The 20277-nt window shown below is 42.9% G+C and overlaps 1 protein-coding gene across 3 annotated transcripts in view; it reads right to left on the bottom strand.

Moving 5' to 3' along the window:
* Positions 1-20277, bottom strand: part of SV2B (synaptic vesicle glycoprotein 2B) — a 65240-nt gene that overhangs the window by 19878 nt on the left and 25085 nt on the right. For all 3 annotated transcript variants that reach the window (XM_063169891.1, XM_063169892.1, XM_063169890.1), the window contains exons 2-3: positions 10451-11300; positions 423-603 (exon numbers count right to left, since the gene is read on the bottom strand). In XM_063169891.1, the coding sequence (XP_063025961.1) occupies positions 423-603; positions 10451-10934 (665 nt within the window). In that variant the 5' untranslated portion in view covers positions 10935-11300. The remainder of the gene's footprint in view (positions 1-422; positions 604-10450; positions 11301-20277) is intronic.

The following is a 20277-nucleotide window of genomic DNA, read 5'->3' as shown; positions in this document are numbered from 1 at the left end:
TTCATGCTTTAAAAGCTGAATTTTCTGTATTTTGTACAAACCCAGAGTAATACCCTGCTCTTTGCTTAAACATCTCCTCTTGTTATTTCATGATCATTCATTTTAGGGAGGCAAAATACTGGCAGCCAGTGTGAACTGCTGAGGATCTCAATGGAGGCCTTGAAGGTGGGCATTTTTCAGTCTCACCCACATTTCTGCACAATTTGGGCAGCACCAGAAGGACATCAGTGAACAAACTTCCCCACCATTAGAGCTCTAATGGTCAAGAGTGAGATAACACAGCCACACATGCTAAATGGCAATGCCATCCTGACTGGGCACCAAGGATGCATCTCCTGAGCACCTTTCCTCGTCCCACCCCACACATCCACACTGCCCAGCTGTGCTGGGGCTGCCCCAGGCCAGGTTCACCAGGTACACACCCGAGGCCTGAGATAAGGCGGCAGAAGAGGAAGAATCCGTATCCCTGGACGAAGGAGGAGAGGAACGCAAAGGCAGCATTGATTGCAAGTGATATGATGAGGCATTGCTTCCTTCCCAGTTTGTCAGCGAGGCCACCCAGCAAGACAGCCCCCACCATCATTCCTAAGTAGACTATCAAGCCTGGAAGGGAGAGAGACAATCAGCTTGTTAACAGGGTGGAAATAGTACACAGGGTAGAAGAAGATTTCAAAGTGCCCATGTGGCAGCTGATGTTGTCCTGGCATATTGTGCAATAAAGGAGAGATACTCCCAACCACCTCAAATCTCAGAAACTCTGCCCAAATTTTCCCATCTCGTGCCTGAGAGCTTGCATCACTTGAGGCAATATGGACAAACCCTCATTTGACCAGCCCCACATCTTTCCTTCCCAACCTCGCCGCTCACATTTCCCCCGCACGTAAGCAATGGCCAGGCATAAGCAGCTTAGGACGCACGTGTCCCAGCTATGTGCCACCAACAATACAACAGAAGTCTGATGTCTTAACTCCTCTGACCCCCCTGAGCGCAGTGGGATGGAGGATGTGTAGGGAGAGGCTCTGTCAGGCGGCTGTTTACGCTCGGAAAGCTGTGAGAGCAGAGGGGCTGATGAAGCATGGCTAAATCTCTTTGCAGTGTTTCATCTCTTTCACTCTCTGCTTTTCCCAGCTGTGTCTGAAAGGATCAGTCTGTTACCCAGACTCACCTCGTGTAGCTCAGCTACTTCCTTCGTTAGTGAGCCAAGATCTGGTGTCTAACTAAAGGACAGCTTACTCAAGAGTGCAGTCTTGATCTGAAAATTTCAGGAGAAGGGAGAATCTAGGGCTTGTCTGGACAGTTTGCTCTATAGAGTTATCTCTCTAACATTGTTAAGAAAGAGAGATTCTTCTTTTTAACCTGACTTCACATGATTTTCTGCTATGGGGTCCTCAAAGGCAGTCTCAATGACTCATTTAGTGCCAGGCTGAAAAGAGGAGAATGGGTTTCTACCTTGGGTAGTGTCCCTGTACCCTGCTCAGTTTGTGCTTGCCACTCTCCTGGAGAACATGGCAGTTGTCCTTTGCTCCTCTACTGCCACTGCTGCAGAAGATCCACAGATTTTATTGCCTTTTTTTTTTTTATGCAGGTACCAGTGTAAATAACACTAGCTCATAATGCTCAAATGTTCAGAAATATATTTTTCATTTCTTTTGTCTACTTTCCACATGTAGTTCAGAAGAAATTGGTTGCAACCACAGCTTTTCCTGGGGAGCACAGAGGTACAAGAGGCTGCACCCTCCTGCAGCATATCTAACCCCATTGACAGGGTTGTAGCCTGTGTCTATAGGCTGCACAGTCCTGCTGTGGAGATCCTGGTGGGGCCTGACCAACACTGGATGTGATCCAGATGGGCTGAGCTAGCTCAGGATGGAGAACATCTTCTTGCTGGGAAGCAGAACGTTCTGCTTTCCCTGCAGTGCAGGGAGTTCTTGAAGGAAAGGGATGATGCTTGAGGATGTTTGGAGACTGGGGACATGTCAGGTTCAAGAGCCAGCTGAGCTCCCTGCATCCCTGGCCTCAAGTGAAGGCATTGGACGCTAAGCAAGTAAATACACTGCCTTAATAGGAAACATTCCTATTCATTGATTGAAGAAATACGGCTAAAAGCAACATTTTTCAGGCATGGTTGACTCTTTGGAAGTTCTTTCCTCACCTTGAACCAAGTTTGGCTTCTCTTGCGAGCCAATGCCTTCCCCAGGTTCTGTTCTATCAAATACACTTGGAAAACAAGGTGGCAATGAATGTTTTTGTAATTTATTAATGTTTAAACAAAACAATCAGTCTGGTGGCTGAAGGCAGCTCTGTGCCATCCAACTAAGGGCTAATGCAGAGTTATCTGGCAGCTGATCCTGTCTTCCTTTTGACTGCAAATGCCTGCACTTGATTTAAAATGCATTACTAAATTAAAAGCTATGCAGCAGAGACCCATTGCAGGATTTGAAGGACACTTGTGTCACATTGATCAGATGGGGAAAAGTTTGGATTTCTTAAATGTCTCTATTCCACAGTGGGGTCACCTATCTGTGAGTGATTCTTTTCAATCCACACTATGTCCGAGGGGCAGGATTTGTGTGTCAAAGGCAAAAAGTCTGTTCTTGTCTATTAAAAGCCTTTGTACCAGAACTGTGGAGCTGGATTTGGCCAATTGTACCTCCACCATGAGCACCATTGTCTCTGTGCTATCGATCCTTGCACTCCATGCCCTACCCTCCTGATCCAAGCTGTCCTGGTGAGGAGATCTGAAGGTGTGTAAAGGTTTCAGGTATAGATCTCAAGAGAAGTTACAAACACATCTCAGAGTCTGGGATCTCTATTTCTATTAACTTTGACCTCCAGCAGGTTCACTGAAGTGCAAATTGCAAGGGTGAGCCAAAGCAAAAACAGCTTCAGTCCAAAAACTTCCTGGAGGAAGGATCTTAATGCAGTGCTGGGTGGCTTAATGCTTTTACCCTGGCTCCTGAGCCACATTTAATGGAGCAACTCTGATGGCAGCCAGAGGAAGGAAGTGATGATAAGCCCTGTATCTACTCACTGGTGCATCACAGCCACCCATCTGACAGTGAGCCCTGCCAGCACTGCCAGACCCTGGGGAGGAAGAAAAAATGATCTGCCAACTTTTTTTTTTCTTTTTTCTTTTTTTTCAGAGAAAATCCCTGGATGGCAGATGTTCATCCAAATCCTCTTAGTAATGGAAAATGTCCCGGGTCAGGAGGAGGTGGAGGAGGTTGTTACTGTGTTCTAGCTGGTGTTTTACTGCAGTCACTGGTGAGGGGCAGCCTGTTGTCTGGCCAGAAGAGTGGGCTCAGTGTGGGATGTGGCAGTGCTTGAAACTCAACATCGAGAAGTGGAGCTGCTTTTGTAAGCAAACCCCTCAGATTCTGACTAAGGAGCCCAAACTCGGGATGGAAAGGAAGATTGGATCTCTGCAACACAGCATCCATCACACAGTGAGCAGACAAACCACAGCAGAGCTGTTAATGTCACAAACTCATCTAGAGAATGTCGCTTTAATTAGTTATTGTATATGATAAATCAATTGATGCATGTTCCCTCAGAAATTTAAAACAATAAAAATCTGTAGTAAAGAAAATATCAGGGACAACCAGAGACTGTCTACTTGGCCAGGTTTTGAGGGAAGGATTCTGGTTATGGAAATGTGTGCTTCAGGGTTGAAACAAAATCAACAGAACACTTCCTTATGATGGAGAGGTCTTTTTTTGGTGAAGACTGCATGTTCTGGCCAATGTAATTAAAATTTGGGGGTAGCTGCTATAGAACACTCTGTCAGCTGATGGATCTCGGGACCCAGGGTGCAGAACAAGGTCTGCCTTGCAGATTGCTGTGCCCTGGATTGACAACAAGGTGGCAGGGACCCAGGGAGAAATGGAATATTTACTCAAACTGCCTCTTTGCAGAGAGAAAACCTTCCAGAGAACACAGTGATGGTCGCTACCTCTGAAAAACATCCAGCTCATGTCAAGGAAACTAAAATTTAAATTTTAAAATTTAAAATTTGGACCAAAAAAAGTGATCACAAAATGGTATTTCTTTTCCTGGGCTAGTTCTGTCCACCAAATATTCTACAGTACAACATTACAATGGTCTGCACCAGAATCCTGACTTCTAAACTTGGCTTCAAACCACACAGACTCAGACTGTGCTCAGAGGGATCAGCCTCCCAATTGACGCATAAGGTGCTCAGATGAAATGTTAAGGGCAACTCTGAATAAGCCATTATTTGCTGGCTATTCCACAAGTCCTGGAGCATAAAGAATGCCTGTGGGAAAGTCTGCAACAGCCTTCCCATAAAAGTGGTGGAAAACCAAAGGGCTTAAATTCTATGAATAAATTTTGGGTTATGACTCATCCATTGCTGAAGTTATAAGGAAAATATGTGACCACTGACTGGGCTTATTCCCACTAGAAAAGGGGTAACATATTTAGCATTTTCACACTGAGAAATTTATTAGCCTTTACTGAAGTTGTGTGCTCTGTATGAGACAGGAATTTGAAGTTAAAAGTTCTAGGAATGAGGAAAGGAATATACTGCAGATACAGTATATGGCACTGGGTCTGCTAAACTGTATTTTTACTACTTCAATATAAAGTCAACTTCTAAGGGTTTCAGAAAAAAAAAAAAAAAAACCAAAAAATTTCAAGGTTTACCTAAATCTGCATCACAAGCATGAATTTTTCCTATTGTTAGTTAATGGGATTAAAGTCCTTAAAGAAGAGGCATATCTGAAAATAATCCCTTTAAGGACAGGACAAAGACTTGTGGCATAAATAGAAAATTTGAGCTTTTTGAGCCAAATAGCTCACTGAGAAGAGTTACTTCCAGAGTCCTTGGGGCTGTCAGGGAGGGGAGGAAGCTGCCTGGGCCCAGGGTTGTCTCTGGTTTGCATGGAGCCAGGAACCACAGGAATGGGAAAGCTCCCACCTTACTTCCAATCCCAGGCCAATACCACTGCAGCTCTATGGTAAAAAAAAAAGAGGCTCTTGAAGAGGGAAAGCATTTGGACAACAGTAAATTCTTAGGACCTTATATATCTTGTAGTTCAAATTGTAATAAAACCAATATTAAAATACTGTTACTGGTATTAGGGATACACCTCATGGACACAAAGAAAAGTTTGTGGGTCAGGTCTGGACAATCTGGGATATGGATGTGGCAAGGCAGAGGATCCAATTGTAAGTAATTAAAAGAGAGAAATAAAGTCGTGATCATGCTGACTCTCTTGTACCATAGTGATGGGAGGGTCTTGACAGAGGATGAGCTAAAGGCTGGTGGTCTTTTTTTTCCACTCTTCCTGCAATTTTCAGTCTGCTCTTCCTAGAAGTTTTACTAATGCATTCCACATGAATCAGCTTGACCTTTTGCACGGAGCTCAAAGGAAAGGCTCATCCCACTGCACTCTCCTTGTTGGTTAATACGAGCAGTGAGACTCCTTCCACAGCCCACACCTCTGGCACTGGGAAGGGACTCTGCCACGGGAGAGGCAGCACTCCATTTTGGGAGATCTGTGTGTGGATTTTGGGCATTTCTGGCCGCTGGGATGGAGGGGGCTGTGCAGCTGGAGCCGTGAGCCCGTGGGGCTGTGGCACAGCACGGGTGAGGTGAGGCACAGCCGGGCTGGCGTGGGTGGTGTTTGCACTCAGCTGGCTCCACATCTCCCCATGGGACTTGTCCAGCACCACAGTATTCGTGGCACCATCTGGCTCTCCCCACCCAACCCTTCTGCTAAAGCAAAGATTTCAACAGAGGAAGCCAAACAAATCCTTTTCTGTCCAACAAAACCTCCTCAAGCTGGAACGCATCAGATGAAATTCCCACAGTGTTCACACATGGGGACGCAGCCATCCATCCCCAAATCAGACCTACACAAAATGTGGGGTGTTCTCACTGCACAAAAACAAAAACACCTTTATTTTTTTCCCTATTGCTCACGGTGATGATGCTGCTTGGGTTGCACATTTTCAACCAAAAGCAAATTTGCAGCCAGGAATCCGTGCCTGACATGGGCAGGTCTCATCAGGGTGTGTTGGGGTCCATGGCCATGGAGGAGCAAAAAAGGCAGCAAATAACCATGGCAGAGCAAGGGAGCCATGGCTGGGCTTGTCTGTGCTCAGCCAGAGGAAATAAAAAAAAAAAAAAATGAAGTGGAGAAAAGCCATCGAGCTCTGCAGAGGGGATTAGGATTTACTGTCATATCAGGTGAATTCAGGGCAATGAGAAGCTGCGACCAGATTTTATCTCAGCTGATAATAAAACATCCTTTTCACACAACTAAAAGCAGGCATGTTGTACACATTCTATTTAACCTGACTCACACAGCCAAGCTTGAGTTGCTATATAAAAGCATAATTACTTATAGGATCTTTTTTACTAGCTTTTTTTAATCCAGCATTGGGAGGTTAAGAGTCTGTAATATTACATTCTCCTTAAAAAAATTATCAATAAATCATAAAAGGGAGAAGGGAGACTGAAAAAGCAATTTTATTCTCAGCCCTGGTGTAGCTGTTTTACAGTTATGGGCAAAGCCCTTAAAAATTTCCTTGTCTCAGTTTAGTGAACTGTGAAATGATGATAACACAACTGCAGCTCTGGGATCTGGGAGGGCTGATGCTTTAACTGTGCCCTGAGATTTTATGTGCAGGATGTGCAGAAGTTTAAAACATTACTATGTCATTATCTTTTATACTTGTGTACTTAGTACCCTTGCAAACATAATATTTAGTCCTCTAAGAAATGATTTATAGCATGTAAAGATATATATTTATAGAATATTTCTCCAAATAATGATACTGCATGCTTTTCAGCAAATATAAACTCTTCAAATTATTACTCTTTTGATTATCCTTAGCATATTAAAAAGAAAATGTTTCCAATAGTCTGTATCATACTGAGAAGGAATATTCTGTCTCAGTAAATTTAATAATTGAATTATTATTTTGACTACTGCTGATAAAAGCTCAGCAAAGCTAATCTCTCAAATAAATATGTAAAAATAAAGTTGTTACATGCTACCAAACTTATTCTTAACAACTTATAATATAAGTTGATTAAATCAAACTGTTAAAATATCCATACTGTTGTTTCCTTTTTTTTTTTTTTGTTGGGTTTTATTTTTGTAATACCCCTGAAATCATCTTTAAAATAGCATTTCTCATAAATGAAAAACCCCAAATACGTAATTTGTCCCACTCAGGATATTTAGGGCTAAAATAGCTGTTAATTTGCATCTGATGGTGAGATGTTTATTTTCAGAATGAAATGTAAACGTTTTCTAAGATGTGTCATATCCATTTCACACATTCCATGAAACACCGTGGGCATCTGTTTATTTGCAATTTTTGCATAATTTGGCCATAGTTTGCTTGATATTTCCCCATGACTGCTTTCCAAGGGAGAAAAAATATGCAATATGCAGAGTGTTTAATGCAAAATGTCCTTTTAACAGAAGCTGAACTTCACTAAATTGGTCTTTAGGAGACATCTGCTTTATCACTTTTATTTGTCCCTTCCTATTTCTGCTGGAGTTCGATTATTCACCTGACTTATTTCCTTGTTTTTTCCCTCCTGGCCTCTCTTGTTGTGGCTGAGCCCTTGTGTGTTTAAGAGTTAGCAGCTGCCTGGAAGTGACCTTAACTGCCCCTGGGAAAACCTGGTTGTGTTTCCTTAGCAAAAACTGGGGAGATAATCACTTCCTTGGGAATAAACACGAGCTTATCTGTGGATGTTTATTGGCACATGGGGATAAGGCAAGGGCCAGTAGCTTATGTGTGGATAATATCCCTGCTTCCCTAAAACCGTGGGATAACTTGAGGGAAAGCTGTGCCTGCTCTAATCACCCCTCTGCTCATCCTGGGCAGACATTCTCATGGACAGGATGAACATTAGAAATTGGGGTGAAGGCCCTTTGATTGCCACCAAATCGATCTCCAAGTGTAGTTGAACCCTGATCAGTGTGCACTACCATAGAGCACCAAGGGAATGGATTCACAGGGGGAGATGAGCTTGTCTTGGACACTCTGAGCTTTGTGGGAGATACATTTTTTTCTAGCTGCCAGTGGATGTGAGCTGCAGCTATCCTAAGAAAGATTTTGATGATTTTCTTCTTGTCTCCATCAATAGCACTTCCTCAGCCTTCTTCTTGAGAAGCTATCTGCTGTCCTTATGCCCCAGCTGCTGAGAAAAGAGATGAAACCTTCTTGCAGGAGCAGTATATTCCCCTCTCCAAACCCAGAGATCTGCACTGACCCCTTCCTATACCCTTCAGCAGCCCCCTACCCACCCCAGGCTCATCACATTCTCTTTTCTTGGTGCCCTGGGTACTCATGACTCACATCAGAGCACTGCTGGGCAATGTGAGGCTTCCCAAGCCATGCCTAATTCATTTTCACAAAGCCATCTCACAAACCTCAGAGCCACAGCAGAGAATGTCTAGCAGACAAGAAAGGGTGTTTAACAAATTAACTGGACTGAATCAGAGACCTGCACCGTATACACCACCAGTCAATAACAACTGCATGCTGCCATAACCACCCACTCTCCTCCCTACCCAAAACTAAGATGAACCAGCTTTTATTGTTTAAGAAAAATTTTTTGTTTTCCCCTCCCACAACGAAGTAATTAAATAGTTTGAATACAAGCAGACTGACAGCAGATCCCCCAAACAAACAAGCTGAGGACAGGAGAAATTGTTCTGCAGAATCAGGTTCTCAGAGGCTGTGTTTGAAAGTGGGCAGGAAAGGCAGCAAGAAGAGTTCTCTTCCCCTCATTAGCAGTCCCAGATTAGCTCTGGTAGTGCGCAGGAGGCTGGAGCTGGGATTGGATATGGACCCAAATGTCTCCTTGCTTATTCAGAGCTTATCAGAACACCCTGAACTTTCAGCCTGGCAAATACTGAGCTGGAAAAAGCAGAACGTGCTCTCTGGGGAGATTTCGTGTTCATTTTTACCTGTGGTTGGGCCAGAAATACTTCAAAGATAGATTTCCTTGTGACATTTGAAGTTTTCTCATTCAGGAGCCTGCCAGAGCTTGAGCTATACAGAAGTAGATATTTATGGGGTCAGAGTTTCAGAAAAATCGCAGCTTTCATAGAGCCACCAAAATAAATGACCTGCTTTTCAAAAAAGGTCTCATCACTAAAAAGACACCAAGCCTTGTGTCCCACAGGGAGCTGGTGCATTCCAAAGTCCCTTTGAAATCAGGATCTAATTGTGAGAGGTTTGCTTTTAGATATCTGACCAGAGATATTTCAAGCTAGAAATTTTAATGGGTTTGTGAAGCAAAAAAAAGTTGCTAAATTCTTTAAGGCACAAAAGTCAGTACAGACCTGGCTAACTATAGAAAGAAATATCCTGATCCTCAAGTTCAAAGAAAAAAAGGGAGAAACAGAAAAGTGAATATGACCTCAGTACACAAAGAGGAGAAGTTTACATAGGGATAATTATCTATTGCCTTTGTCACACGAAAATAATGTCAATAGAATGAACTCAATGGCTGGGGTCTGATCCCAAATGTGCATTTTCCTGGCATCAGGCAGGGCTTCTGGGCCAGCATGTATGACCTAGAGTCCCAGATGATTCCCTGCAATCCCAGTACATGTCCATCAAGACACACTCTCTCCCTCCCAAGCAGTTATTCCAAAAGTTATTTTATTTCCCTTCCAGATGCTCTCTCCTATTGCGTGACTGGCTCTCACTACAGACCCTGCTGGATCCTGTACTGATTCTTGGAGATCTGGGAGGCTTTGCTGTTTTGGCTGATGGAATTTGGCCTGACTATTGTTCAAGGGGAAAAACAGTTCGACCAAACCTTTCCACCCAGTCTCGGTCCCAATAAACCACTAAGCTTTGTATTTTGACCTCAGGGAGATGTTGGTAGTGATGCAAAAGGGATGTTGCCAGTAGCCTCAGTTTTAGTTTTCATGCTGCACTTTAATTGCATTCCACAGACCTAAAAAGAAACCTCCAAACTACCTCTGATCCAGGACATATGAGCAAACTGAGAGGTTAGCAGGCAAAAGGAACTGAGTGCACAGTTGATTTGCCTGTTGGGACTTTGGCCTGAAGAAAAGGGAAACCTGTAGTTCCTAACAGCTTTGAATTTTGAATCACTAGATCTACCTTTAACTTTTCACTTATCTATCCTTGAACACCCCTTGAAGTTTTGCCCTGTGGACCTGCAGACTGTGAGCTGCCTTGCCCAGATCCAGCCCACACTGACCAGACTGGCACTGGGGCCATAGCACATTCTGGTACAATTCTGCTGCTCATCAGCTTGTGAGCCCCTCCTGAGTCAGATCCACCCAGGCATGACTATGCATGACATACAACACAAGAAGAAAGTCATCAGAAGATCCTGAAATCAGCTGGTCGCTGAAAAAGGTGTCCAGCTACTTCTGGACTAGCTGCATTAGAAGAGCTGTTTGCCAGTGGCACTTACCCAGCATCCCTTTGTTGGAACTGGACAAGCACATATCCTTCTCAGCACTGGGAAGAACAAATCCAACCACAAACACCTCCACCCCATCTGCCATCAGTGCCAACCCTAAAACAAAGAAGAGAGTCCACTGGAAGCGTCCGTGGCCACACTCCTCAATGATGTTCTCATACTGGTGGGCGAGCTGCTCCTCGTCCTCCATCCTCTCGGCCATGAGGTCAGCACGGTCTCTGTACTCATCATCCACGGCAGGGGCTCGCTTCTTCTGCTTCTCTTTGATGTCATCTGGGTGTGGGATCCCTTGGTACTCCCCCTCATAGACCTCATCATCCTCGTCGTGGCCTTCTGTGACATCACTCTGGGCGTCCTCGTCCTGCGCGGGCTCATCCCCGCCCCGGTAGTAGCCATCGTTGGGTGTGTCATAGCTGCCATCCTGGTACCTGTAGTCATCTGAGACCTGGTTTGTGTTTCTATATCCATCATCCATTCTGAACGGAGAGTTCTAAATGCTGCAGGTCACTGTGGAGATATTCTGAGATGGGTGTGGGTTTGTGCAATTCCTGGGGTCGGTTACTTGAACATATCCTCTCTCCGCTCTTTGGAACTGACGGGATGCACAGCTTCCCAGGCTTGGAAGGAGAATTATATATAAAGGTTCTCTTTGACAGAGCCTCACGCAGCTTTTGGTAATGCTTCACTTTTCAGCTGTCATTTGTGACTCGCTGGCTCCTGTGCCTTGGGTGAGAAAAGCTGCTGTCTGGGGAACAGCGAGGGAAGAGCAAATTGCACAGCCGGGGAGCTAGGAGGACTTGACAGGTTTTTCCTGATTCATTGTGGTGCTGAAGGTCATATCCTGAGAAAGAGGAAACAATAGCAATGAGACAGCAGTTAGCTTGCAAGCACACATGCACTGAGTTTAATGCCCAACATTTGGAATACGTGCTTTTCCTTTGAAAAAATATGGCAACGGAGGAATGCTTTTGCATCATCAAAAACCCAAAGCCTCAGAAAAAACCAGAGCATTAAAATGTACCAAGTTCAGCGGGAACCCAAAGTAGAATGTAAAGTACCATGTGGTCCTAATTTCTGTCATTCCTGGAAGTCCTGCCTCCCATATGTGGTCCTGCTTTCCATGGAGAGCAGAACAGCACTGGGCTGGGTTGCTGGAACAGATCTCTAAGATTGCTAAATATGTTTCCATCCATCTCCTCAGAGTACACTCATCCCTGGTCCCTACAACTGGCTAGCGTCATAATGAGACAAAATATGATCTTGGTTTTATTTTTTCATCCAGATCCCCGCATTAATTTCATTTATTGGCTTCTTCTTTTCCCTAGTGTCTCTCCATCTGTATCCCAGATGCACAACTGGCATAAAGAGTCTGCCAAGTCACCAAAAGTCACAGCAAGCTCTGTTCTCCCCATATCTAAACATCAACAGGGGATGATTTTCACAGAAAGCAAAAAAACAAAGCTAACACAGAATCACTGCTGTCTGCAGGGAAAACCAAGAAAAGTCAAGACACATCTAAACACACAGGCTTTTCTGGACACCTGATTTCCATTATTTTGCAGGCAGTTTCCAGCCAGCTGGCTCTGCAGTGTTCCCCTGCCTCACACAGCTGTAGACACAGAGCTTGGAAGGAGGAGCACATGGGGAAGGGAGTGGAGTCACGCCAGAGCAGCCAGCACAGCGTGGGCATGCACAGAACGTGGACTTTGCTTCAAGCTTTGAGCTACTTGCCTAAATAAAGTGCAAATGAGGTTTGGATTGACACAGGCAGGCACAAGCCTGAGGATGTGTGGGTGTTGTTACCTACACAGTCACTTGACCTATAGAAGCGCACGCAAACGCACGCACTGTAAATAACAGTGCTATATGCAGCTGAGTGACTGCAGAGGAGACATTCAGTAGCACTCTCTATAATAAAATGCTCAGAGGGGCATCACTCCTGCTGCAAATGCTGTGATTTTCTGGCAGCCCAAATGCTCAGGGTAAGGAAGGAACAGTGGCCTGACTTCTCTGCATGGATTAATGGCCATGCCTTGCCTGTGCTGCTCACGGAACTGCTCCAAGGAACTTCATAAAAGCTTCCTCTGCCCTTCTGTTTATCTACCTGTTTATCTGTGGACCATAATTACAACACAGCCTCTGCAGAACCTGCCAGAACCTCTTCCTTTTCTCTGCTGTTTGTCACTACATTCAACGTGTTTCCTCTTCCCTTTCTTTATGCTGAATCACACTGTACATTTTGCATCAAGTGAAAAAGGCAACATGGCATTCTTCCAGGCCTCAAAAAGCAATAGAAAAAAAAAAATTAAAAATTCCAAATGCATTCTGATCAGGTTATAATGATCAGGAGTCCACAGTGCAGGGAGGGGTAAAGAGAAGTATTTGCATAGGCACCAGAGTTGTTAATGTGCAGGGGAGTTAATACCTCTGACAGCCATCAGAAGCACTTAAGTGAGTTCCACAGCTTTTGTTTCAGTGCTGGAGTGTTACCTTTATTGGTTAAAAAGTCCAAAATTACTTTTGAGTCTCAGAACTCTCTCCCAGTCCTGAAGTAACTTTCTTGATTACACAAAGATCTGTGTCATGACTGAACATCGTGTTCTCCAAGGCGGTAAAATGTAGTTCCACAGAGACATATTTTCTTTTGAAAAGCAGGGGAAAGAGCCTTTTATTTAAAGAGAAAAAACAAAAGAACAATATGTGCAAAAGAACATTAGGCCTTGCTTTGGAAGTCTTTGAGAATCATCTGCTGACAAGTCATGCTTCAAAGCAACCTCAAATGTTGGAGCAGGAAGCACAGCGACCTCACTGTGTTTGTCCCTTTCTGGTTGCCACAGAACTGAATTGAAAACTCGTTTTAGGAAACAAAGTAACAATAACACTAATGATCAATAGCAGAACTGATCAGACTCTCAGCCTCCACAGACCTTATCTCTCTTTTCAGAAGGTAAAAGTATGTTCTTAAGTGCTGGAAATCTTTTTGTTCTCATTTAAAAGCTGCTGAGGCTTAAAGCTGAGCTCCTTGCCTCCCACAACAACAGGACCAAAGATCACAAACTCAGAAAAGACCTATTGAAGCATCCGTGCTCTTTCACTGACACACAAAGTCTGGCATTTACCAGGTGGAATCACATCTTGGGCAGCCTAAGAAATAATGACATGAGCTGATGAGTCTCACAGACCGGTGAGAGTCACCTGTATGGGGAAAACAAATAATTCAGAGAAAAGGTCATGGCAGAAAATAGTGACTGGTTTCCCATTCAGTTTGTAGATGGATATTTTCTGGGATCACCCCAGGAGAAGGGGCAGCGCAGAGAAGCAGGCTATAACTTCAGAATGCTACACTTTCTATATTTCACACCACTTGTTTTCTTTTTTTGCCACATATGCACAGGCTGATTCACTCCAGACCTGATTCTTTAACACCCTTTCACTCAAGCTGAGCTGCACTCACTCATTAACATCCCCATTTAGCATTTAGACGCGAAATCATGATGTGTCATAAAGATGGCAGGCTTGGGTTGCTATAATTACCCTTCACAGTGATCCATGAGCCTCGAGACAAATATACACATCTCCCCAAGCCCATTGTAGCAGGGTGGGTGTCAGCCTCTTCTCCCAGATAACAGCACAACAGGAAACGGCCTCAAGTCGTGCCAGGGGAGTTTCAGACAGGAAATTAGGAAAATTGCATCACCAAAAGGGCTGTCAAGCATTGGAACAGTCTGCCCAGGGCAGTGGTGGAGTCACCACCCCTGGAGGTATTCAGCAGAAATGTAGATGTGGCACTTGGGGACATGGTTTAGTGCTGGGCTTGGCACTGCTGGGTCAGTGGTTGGACTTAATGATCCTGCAGTTCTTTTCCAATCTAAATTATTCTAATTACAACCCTTGGCCCTTCTAAACTGCCAAATCCCTTTGAGACACACAAATGAGGTTTAAAGACACAACAAATATCAGGCTCCATAAGGCAGGGTCTGCAGGGACAGGAAGGCAGAGGCAAGAAAAGCTTCATTCTGGGTCTGCCCAAAACAGCCCATTAAACTGAGTGTTGGACACAGAAAACCTGGGATATATCAGAATTCAGATCCTTTCCTCGTTTCTTTAAAATACACTATGCACCATGCAGATTTCTTGTACTCTAGCTCTTTAGTTAGCTCAGATGTTGCATACTTAGCCAGGAATTCAGTCATTTGAGCTCTGCAACTTAAAATAGGAGCCTGAAGTCTTGGATATCCTCATAATAGAAATGGTATCTAGTCTAGGAAAAGGGATGTTTAAAAAAAGGAGATGAACATCAGAATTTGCCTCTCTGAGGGGGCATATGGGTAAGTGTGGCATGCTGAGGGGATAAACTAGGGTGCTTGGAGGGGATGCAGAGAAGGGGGATTTTCTTGTGCCTGCTACTAAATGAAGAGAGCCCAGGGCTTGTCAGAGAGCTGAGCTCTCTCAGAGGACAAAATTCATGTCAAATTAGTGAACAGGGTAGACATGAGAAGCGTTTTCCATGAAATGTTGCACCTTGGGGCATGATGGAGTTTCTGGAAAAGCAAAGAGAGTGAGGATGCTGCTTTGTGGGAGCACAAGCCGTGGGTGCACACACATAAATGCAATATGAATGCACATCTGTGGTGAGGATCCAGCAGGGACACAGAGAGCCAAGGCTGGGAGCTGCCTGCCAGGGCCTTTCTGCAGGCTCAGAAAGGGAGAGCACTCAAAACCAGCAGCAGGAGGGAGAGGTTATTTGAGCACTAAGGAGAAGGAGCACGACAGGGACACCATAAAAATGCTTTCAAGGGATTTTTAGCATTCACCAGAATAATCCCTGTAAAACAGATGGCGGAGCAGTTTAATATTCTGCCTGAAGGACAACTCCTCCTGCAGAACATCCTCACCCCCAGAGCTGCTTTCTGCTGACAGCAATGGGAAGGTGCCCAGATCCTACAGTGACCATAAGGACATTCTGCAGTCACAGAGCCGACTGTAAAAAAAACTCCTGAGAAGAAATTTTCCTTACTGAAAGGAGAAGGATGATTATGAAGATAGGCTTCTGTGAAGTTCCAATCTCAGATTCTTGGGTTGCAATTGATGGATCTGCTTGTACACGTGAAGGGACAGATTTTTGAGGTGCCTACGAAATCACAGCTCCCAGGGGAGCAGCACCTTGGATTTCAGCAGTGACAGCAATATTATCAGACAGGCTGAGCACTATGGCAATGAGTGATCGCTGAGCTGCTGGATTAGGTGCTGCAGGTTAAGCATCCTTTTCTTCTTGGCACCTCTGTGTCCCTCCAGACCTCAGTCCCTCCAGAAACATTCATTGAAACTCATTTTTTGGGGACACAAGTTGCCCATATATGAATATATTAATTATAATTAATAATTAATATATGAATTAATATATCAATACATATTAATATATTTTATATTAATAATATATAGTATAATATATAATATATTATAATATATTATATATTATAATATATTATAATATATTGCATTAATATTATAAGTATATAATATATTATATATATTATAATATATAATATAGATTAATATAATATAATATAAATTTATAATTAATATATGAGTATATATTAATATATTCATATATGGGCAACTTGTGTCCCCAAAACTTTAAACCTTAAATACACCAGAATTTGTTGAAAAGAGGTCTCTGTGCTCCCAACTTCACAGTCAAGAAAAGTGCTCTCAGGTCTTTGTCAGGTTCTCCATGAAGACTTGCAGTTCAGCATTTTAATTTTTTTAAAACTAATAAAAATGCTATTTTACCTCAAAGTAACTTTGAAAATTCCCCTCTTTCCAGCTAGCATAAATAATAATACTAATAAATTTTTAAGTCTAAAATATTAGACTGCAACCCTATAATTCACAACAAAAATGCTTTCAGATCAGGTGCATTATAAATTCTTCATCTTACACTGTACAAAGTTGCCCTTTTCATTGGCATTAAAAAAAAAAGAGGTGCATGGAGATTTGTTTCAAACTGAAAAAAATATTTCATTTAAGAAATGCCATCCTGTCAACTGCTTGATCCATATTTTATTAGAAACATTCATTGAAACCTTTTTTTTTCCCCTAAATAGCTCGGGTTTGGAAAAATGGCATGTTTTTACCAACAAAAATTGTAACAGGAACTCTGATTATGCTCTCATGGATGTAAAATTATTTTCAGGTGCACCTTTAAGAAGACAATATAGAGAAATATGATATAGGAAAAGTAATCCTGCTATTTATATGCATCTGACCTCTGTGAGGAAGAAAAGGGCTTTTCTCCTGCAGGGTTCTGATTATGGTTAGGGTGGTTTGGGGTTTTTTTTGTGCTTTTTTTTTCTTTTTTGGGGGGGTTTGGTTTGGGTTTTTTTTTTTTGGTTGGATTTTTGTTTGGTTGGTTTTTTGTTTTGGTTTTGGTTTTTTTTGTTTTTGTTGGGTTTTTTTTGTTTGTTTGTTTGTTTTTGGTTTTTTTTTTTTTTTTTTGTGGGGGGGAGTCTACATTAAAATTGGTGCTGCAGCCACACAATTCAACATCCAGAAGAGAGTTGAGCAATATCATCATTCTCCTGGACAGATGGCAAGGATGGCAAGGCTGGGATCTTGGCAAGGATCCTGCAGAGGGAAAAGCAGCAGGATGGATCTGAAGAGAATTTATATGTGAGGGAAGGTAGAAACAGGAAATGAGGGGGTTTTAAATACAGAAAGGTAGAAACCAAGTGAAATTGGAAGTCAAGAAGCAAGAACAGGGATTAATGGTGCAAACTATGCTCAGAATAAAGGAGGAAATGGCCAGGGAAAGATGGAAGCCCTGACATATTATTGATCCACAAACTGTGGGAAAAAAAAAAAAAGTGTTGTAATAACAGTAGCTCTTGCTTTCATATCCAAGGATTATAAATGCATCTGGTGCCATCCCTGTTAGAGATCAGCCCTAAGCCTTATTAATTCTTGCTTGACTTTTTGCATCTCTCCTTCATTGCCAAAATAACAGGAGAAAAGCCTCAGAGCGCAGGACTGAAACAGTTTTGGAAGAATTTGGCTGTGGAAGACATCACTCAGTCAAAACAAACCAACCCAAACCAACCCAACCCACACCAATGGTGGTGAAATATTGTTTAAGGGGATGATTGTATCAAAATAAATCATCCGTGTGATTTAATCAGCTGATGACCTGGTCTCTTGTTTTTCAAATACAGAACAGCCCTTGGGATGAAAGTTTCTACAGGACTCTAGACAGGTAAAGGAACACTGTATGTATCACTAGGAAAAAAAAATCCCTTCTGATTCCTCTCCAGTCTCACAAGACTGGAAGTAAAATTTATCTGCAATTAATATCCAAAAGAAATCATGGTCATCAAGCATTCTTGAAGGAGAACTATATCACAGACCCATTGCAACTGGAGCAATATCAGATCCAATATAATTTCTGAGGTCTCTTTTCTGCTCTTGTTCCAGAGGGACAAGATAATCAAGGAAGGTATATGGCTTTAGACATAATCAAGGAGGGTATATGAGTTTAGTTTTCTCACTCAGTGACACGGTAGCCAGAAGCAAAAAGGAGCTTCTTTGCCATCAAACACAACAAAATTACACAGAAGGGCATGCCAATATATGTTTTTCAGGTGTAAAATTATGTGTTAATGGCTACAACAATTAACTGTGGCTGCAAACACAGGAGGCTAACTGGGTCTGGGCAGCAAGAGATTTAAAAATCAAAGTCTGTAGCAGAGCCTACCTTTTAAAAGAATTTGCTTTGAACTGTGGAGAAAGAGTTGTCTTTTGTTGTAGCTTCAGAGGAGAACACTGTATTAAGTGAAAATTAAGGAGAAAACTAGTTTCTCCTGAAACTTTTTTTTATTATTAAGAAATTGTCTGATAGATATGTAACACAGGTTCAAAAAGTCCCCACGGAGCTTGTTAAGCAAGCTATCTGTGCCACAGATTCTGTAAAGGAGAGAAAAATATTTGAAAGTCATTGAATTGAAATCAGCTGGTTCAAAGAAATGACTTTCAATAGTACAGATGGCACCTACTGATGGCACCTACTGATTGCTCCCCTTCAGCACAGGTAGGACAGGTAGGGTAAAAGTCCTTTGTGTAAAAAACATTGATTTGCTCACAGATGCTGCCAGGGTCTCTGGAACAGGATTCATTTATTCACTGCTCCCACACTGTAGGTTGGAAAAGATTGGTGCATGTGCAGTCCTGGTATATCAAGAAATGCAGGGAAACCAGAGCTGGAGGAATTAGTGAGTTACCAGCAGCCCTGATTAATTATTTAGAGAAAGCATTTTAGTTCAAAATTCTCTGCTACAGAGTTCATTGAAGTTCTCCTACAGTTTCTGGATAATCTCTATTGATCTGTGGTGGGTTTTACACATTCCCAGGCAGGTGCACACTGTGTGTGTTTGTTCCACCAGGAGAAAATATTTATTGCATTATGTGATCCTACAGTCCTGCATTACACAATGTTCTGTGAGGAGAAACTATTGTCTTTGAAGCTGAATCATTCACAGCAGCCCTTGGATTTGGAAGCAGAGATGGAGGGGATATAAACACAAATAGTTCTGTAGTTTGATTGAACTGATTTATGCTGAGTAAGAGTCTGGCTGCACTGCTCCAGTGCCTTTGCATTTTTTCAGTCTCACCCATCCCACTGGGGGAGATTTCTGATTTCCAGCACATTGCACACTAAAATGCCATTGCCTTTTGTGGTGGCGGTGACAGTGACTCACAGCAAAGTGGCTGTAGGCAGAACTCAGCTTGTAATCCACTATGTTATGATATGAACTAAGGGACAGAAAGTCCCCCAGACTGTTAGAAGGAGATTATACCCTCAAGTCTGATACTGTGCTGGTGCAGATGCTTTAAAGGTCATATCTAAGACACTGTGTGCTAAGGCAAGCTGGCACAGCAGACATGCAGCAGATGAAACAAGGAACAAGCATCAGTCAAGCAGAATAAACAGCTTTTCTGAAGTTAGGGACACAGACTGGCAAGTTGGGTGTTCATGAGATAGATACAGAGAGGAGTGTTTAACAGTAGGAGTTGGAAAGCAGCAGCTCAGCAGCACATATCTATATAAGGAGGGACAGACTCCACATTAGGATCCCAGAGAAAGGCCATAAAAGGTCAATTTGACAAGCTGAATATGGATAATGAGTTGAGACAGATGGTGTAAGAGTATGGGAGCTAATAAATAATGAACAGACTCGCTTCAAGGAGCAGACACGGCAGAGAGCTTAGTCAGAAGGGAGGTGGTGAAGGGGAAAAGAACAAAACCAGGGAGGATGGAGGAGAATCACAGCAGGAGGACTGGTGGGAGAGGAGTGTCTGCTTTTATGTGCCAGAGTTTTGGGGAAATGAGAATTTACCCAAAGAAAACTAAGAAATGCATATGCCTGAGGCGGAATTTGGCCATTTTACTGAGAAATTACTCGCATTCTCTGAACTTCTAGATATCCATTTCCTTTTCTCCTCCTCTCCCATTACCACAGCACCTAAGCAGCCTACAGTGTTCCCAAGTCCCATCAAAGGCTGGGAAAAACTCTCAGGTTTGTTTATCACATCATGACTTGAGGCAGAGAGAGACTAAAGCAGTCTGAGCATGGAAATGGAAATGGAAATGGAAATGGAAATGGAAATGGAAATGGAAATGGAAATGGAAATGGAAATGGAAATGGAAATGGAAATGGAAATGGAAATGGAAATGGAAATGGAAATGGAAATGGAAAATGCTGTGTGCTGTCCCTCATATTCCAGGGACACTGTGGACAAGCAAGGTGAGGATTTATTCCCATCTT

The sequence above is a fragment of the Melospiza melodia genome, chromosome 15 (assembly GCF_035770615.1).
Source record: "Melospiza melodia melodia isolate bMelMel2 chromosome 15, bMelMel2.pri, whole genome shotgun sequence".
Taxonomy (NCBI): Eukaryota; Metazoa; Chordata; class Aves; order Passeriformes; family Passerellidae; genus Melospiza; species Melospiza melodia.
Note: the sequence above shows the minus strand (reverse complement) of the source record. Positions and strands in the feature narration are given on the sequence as shown.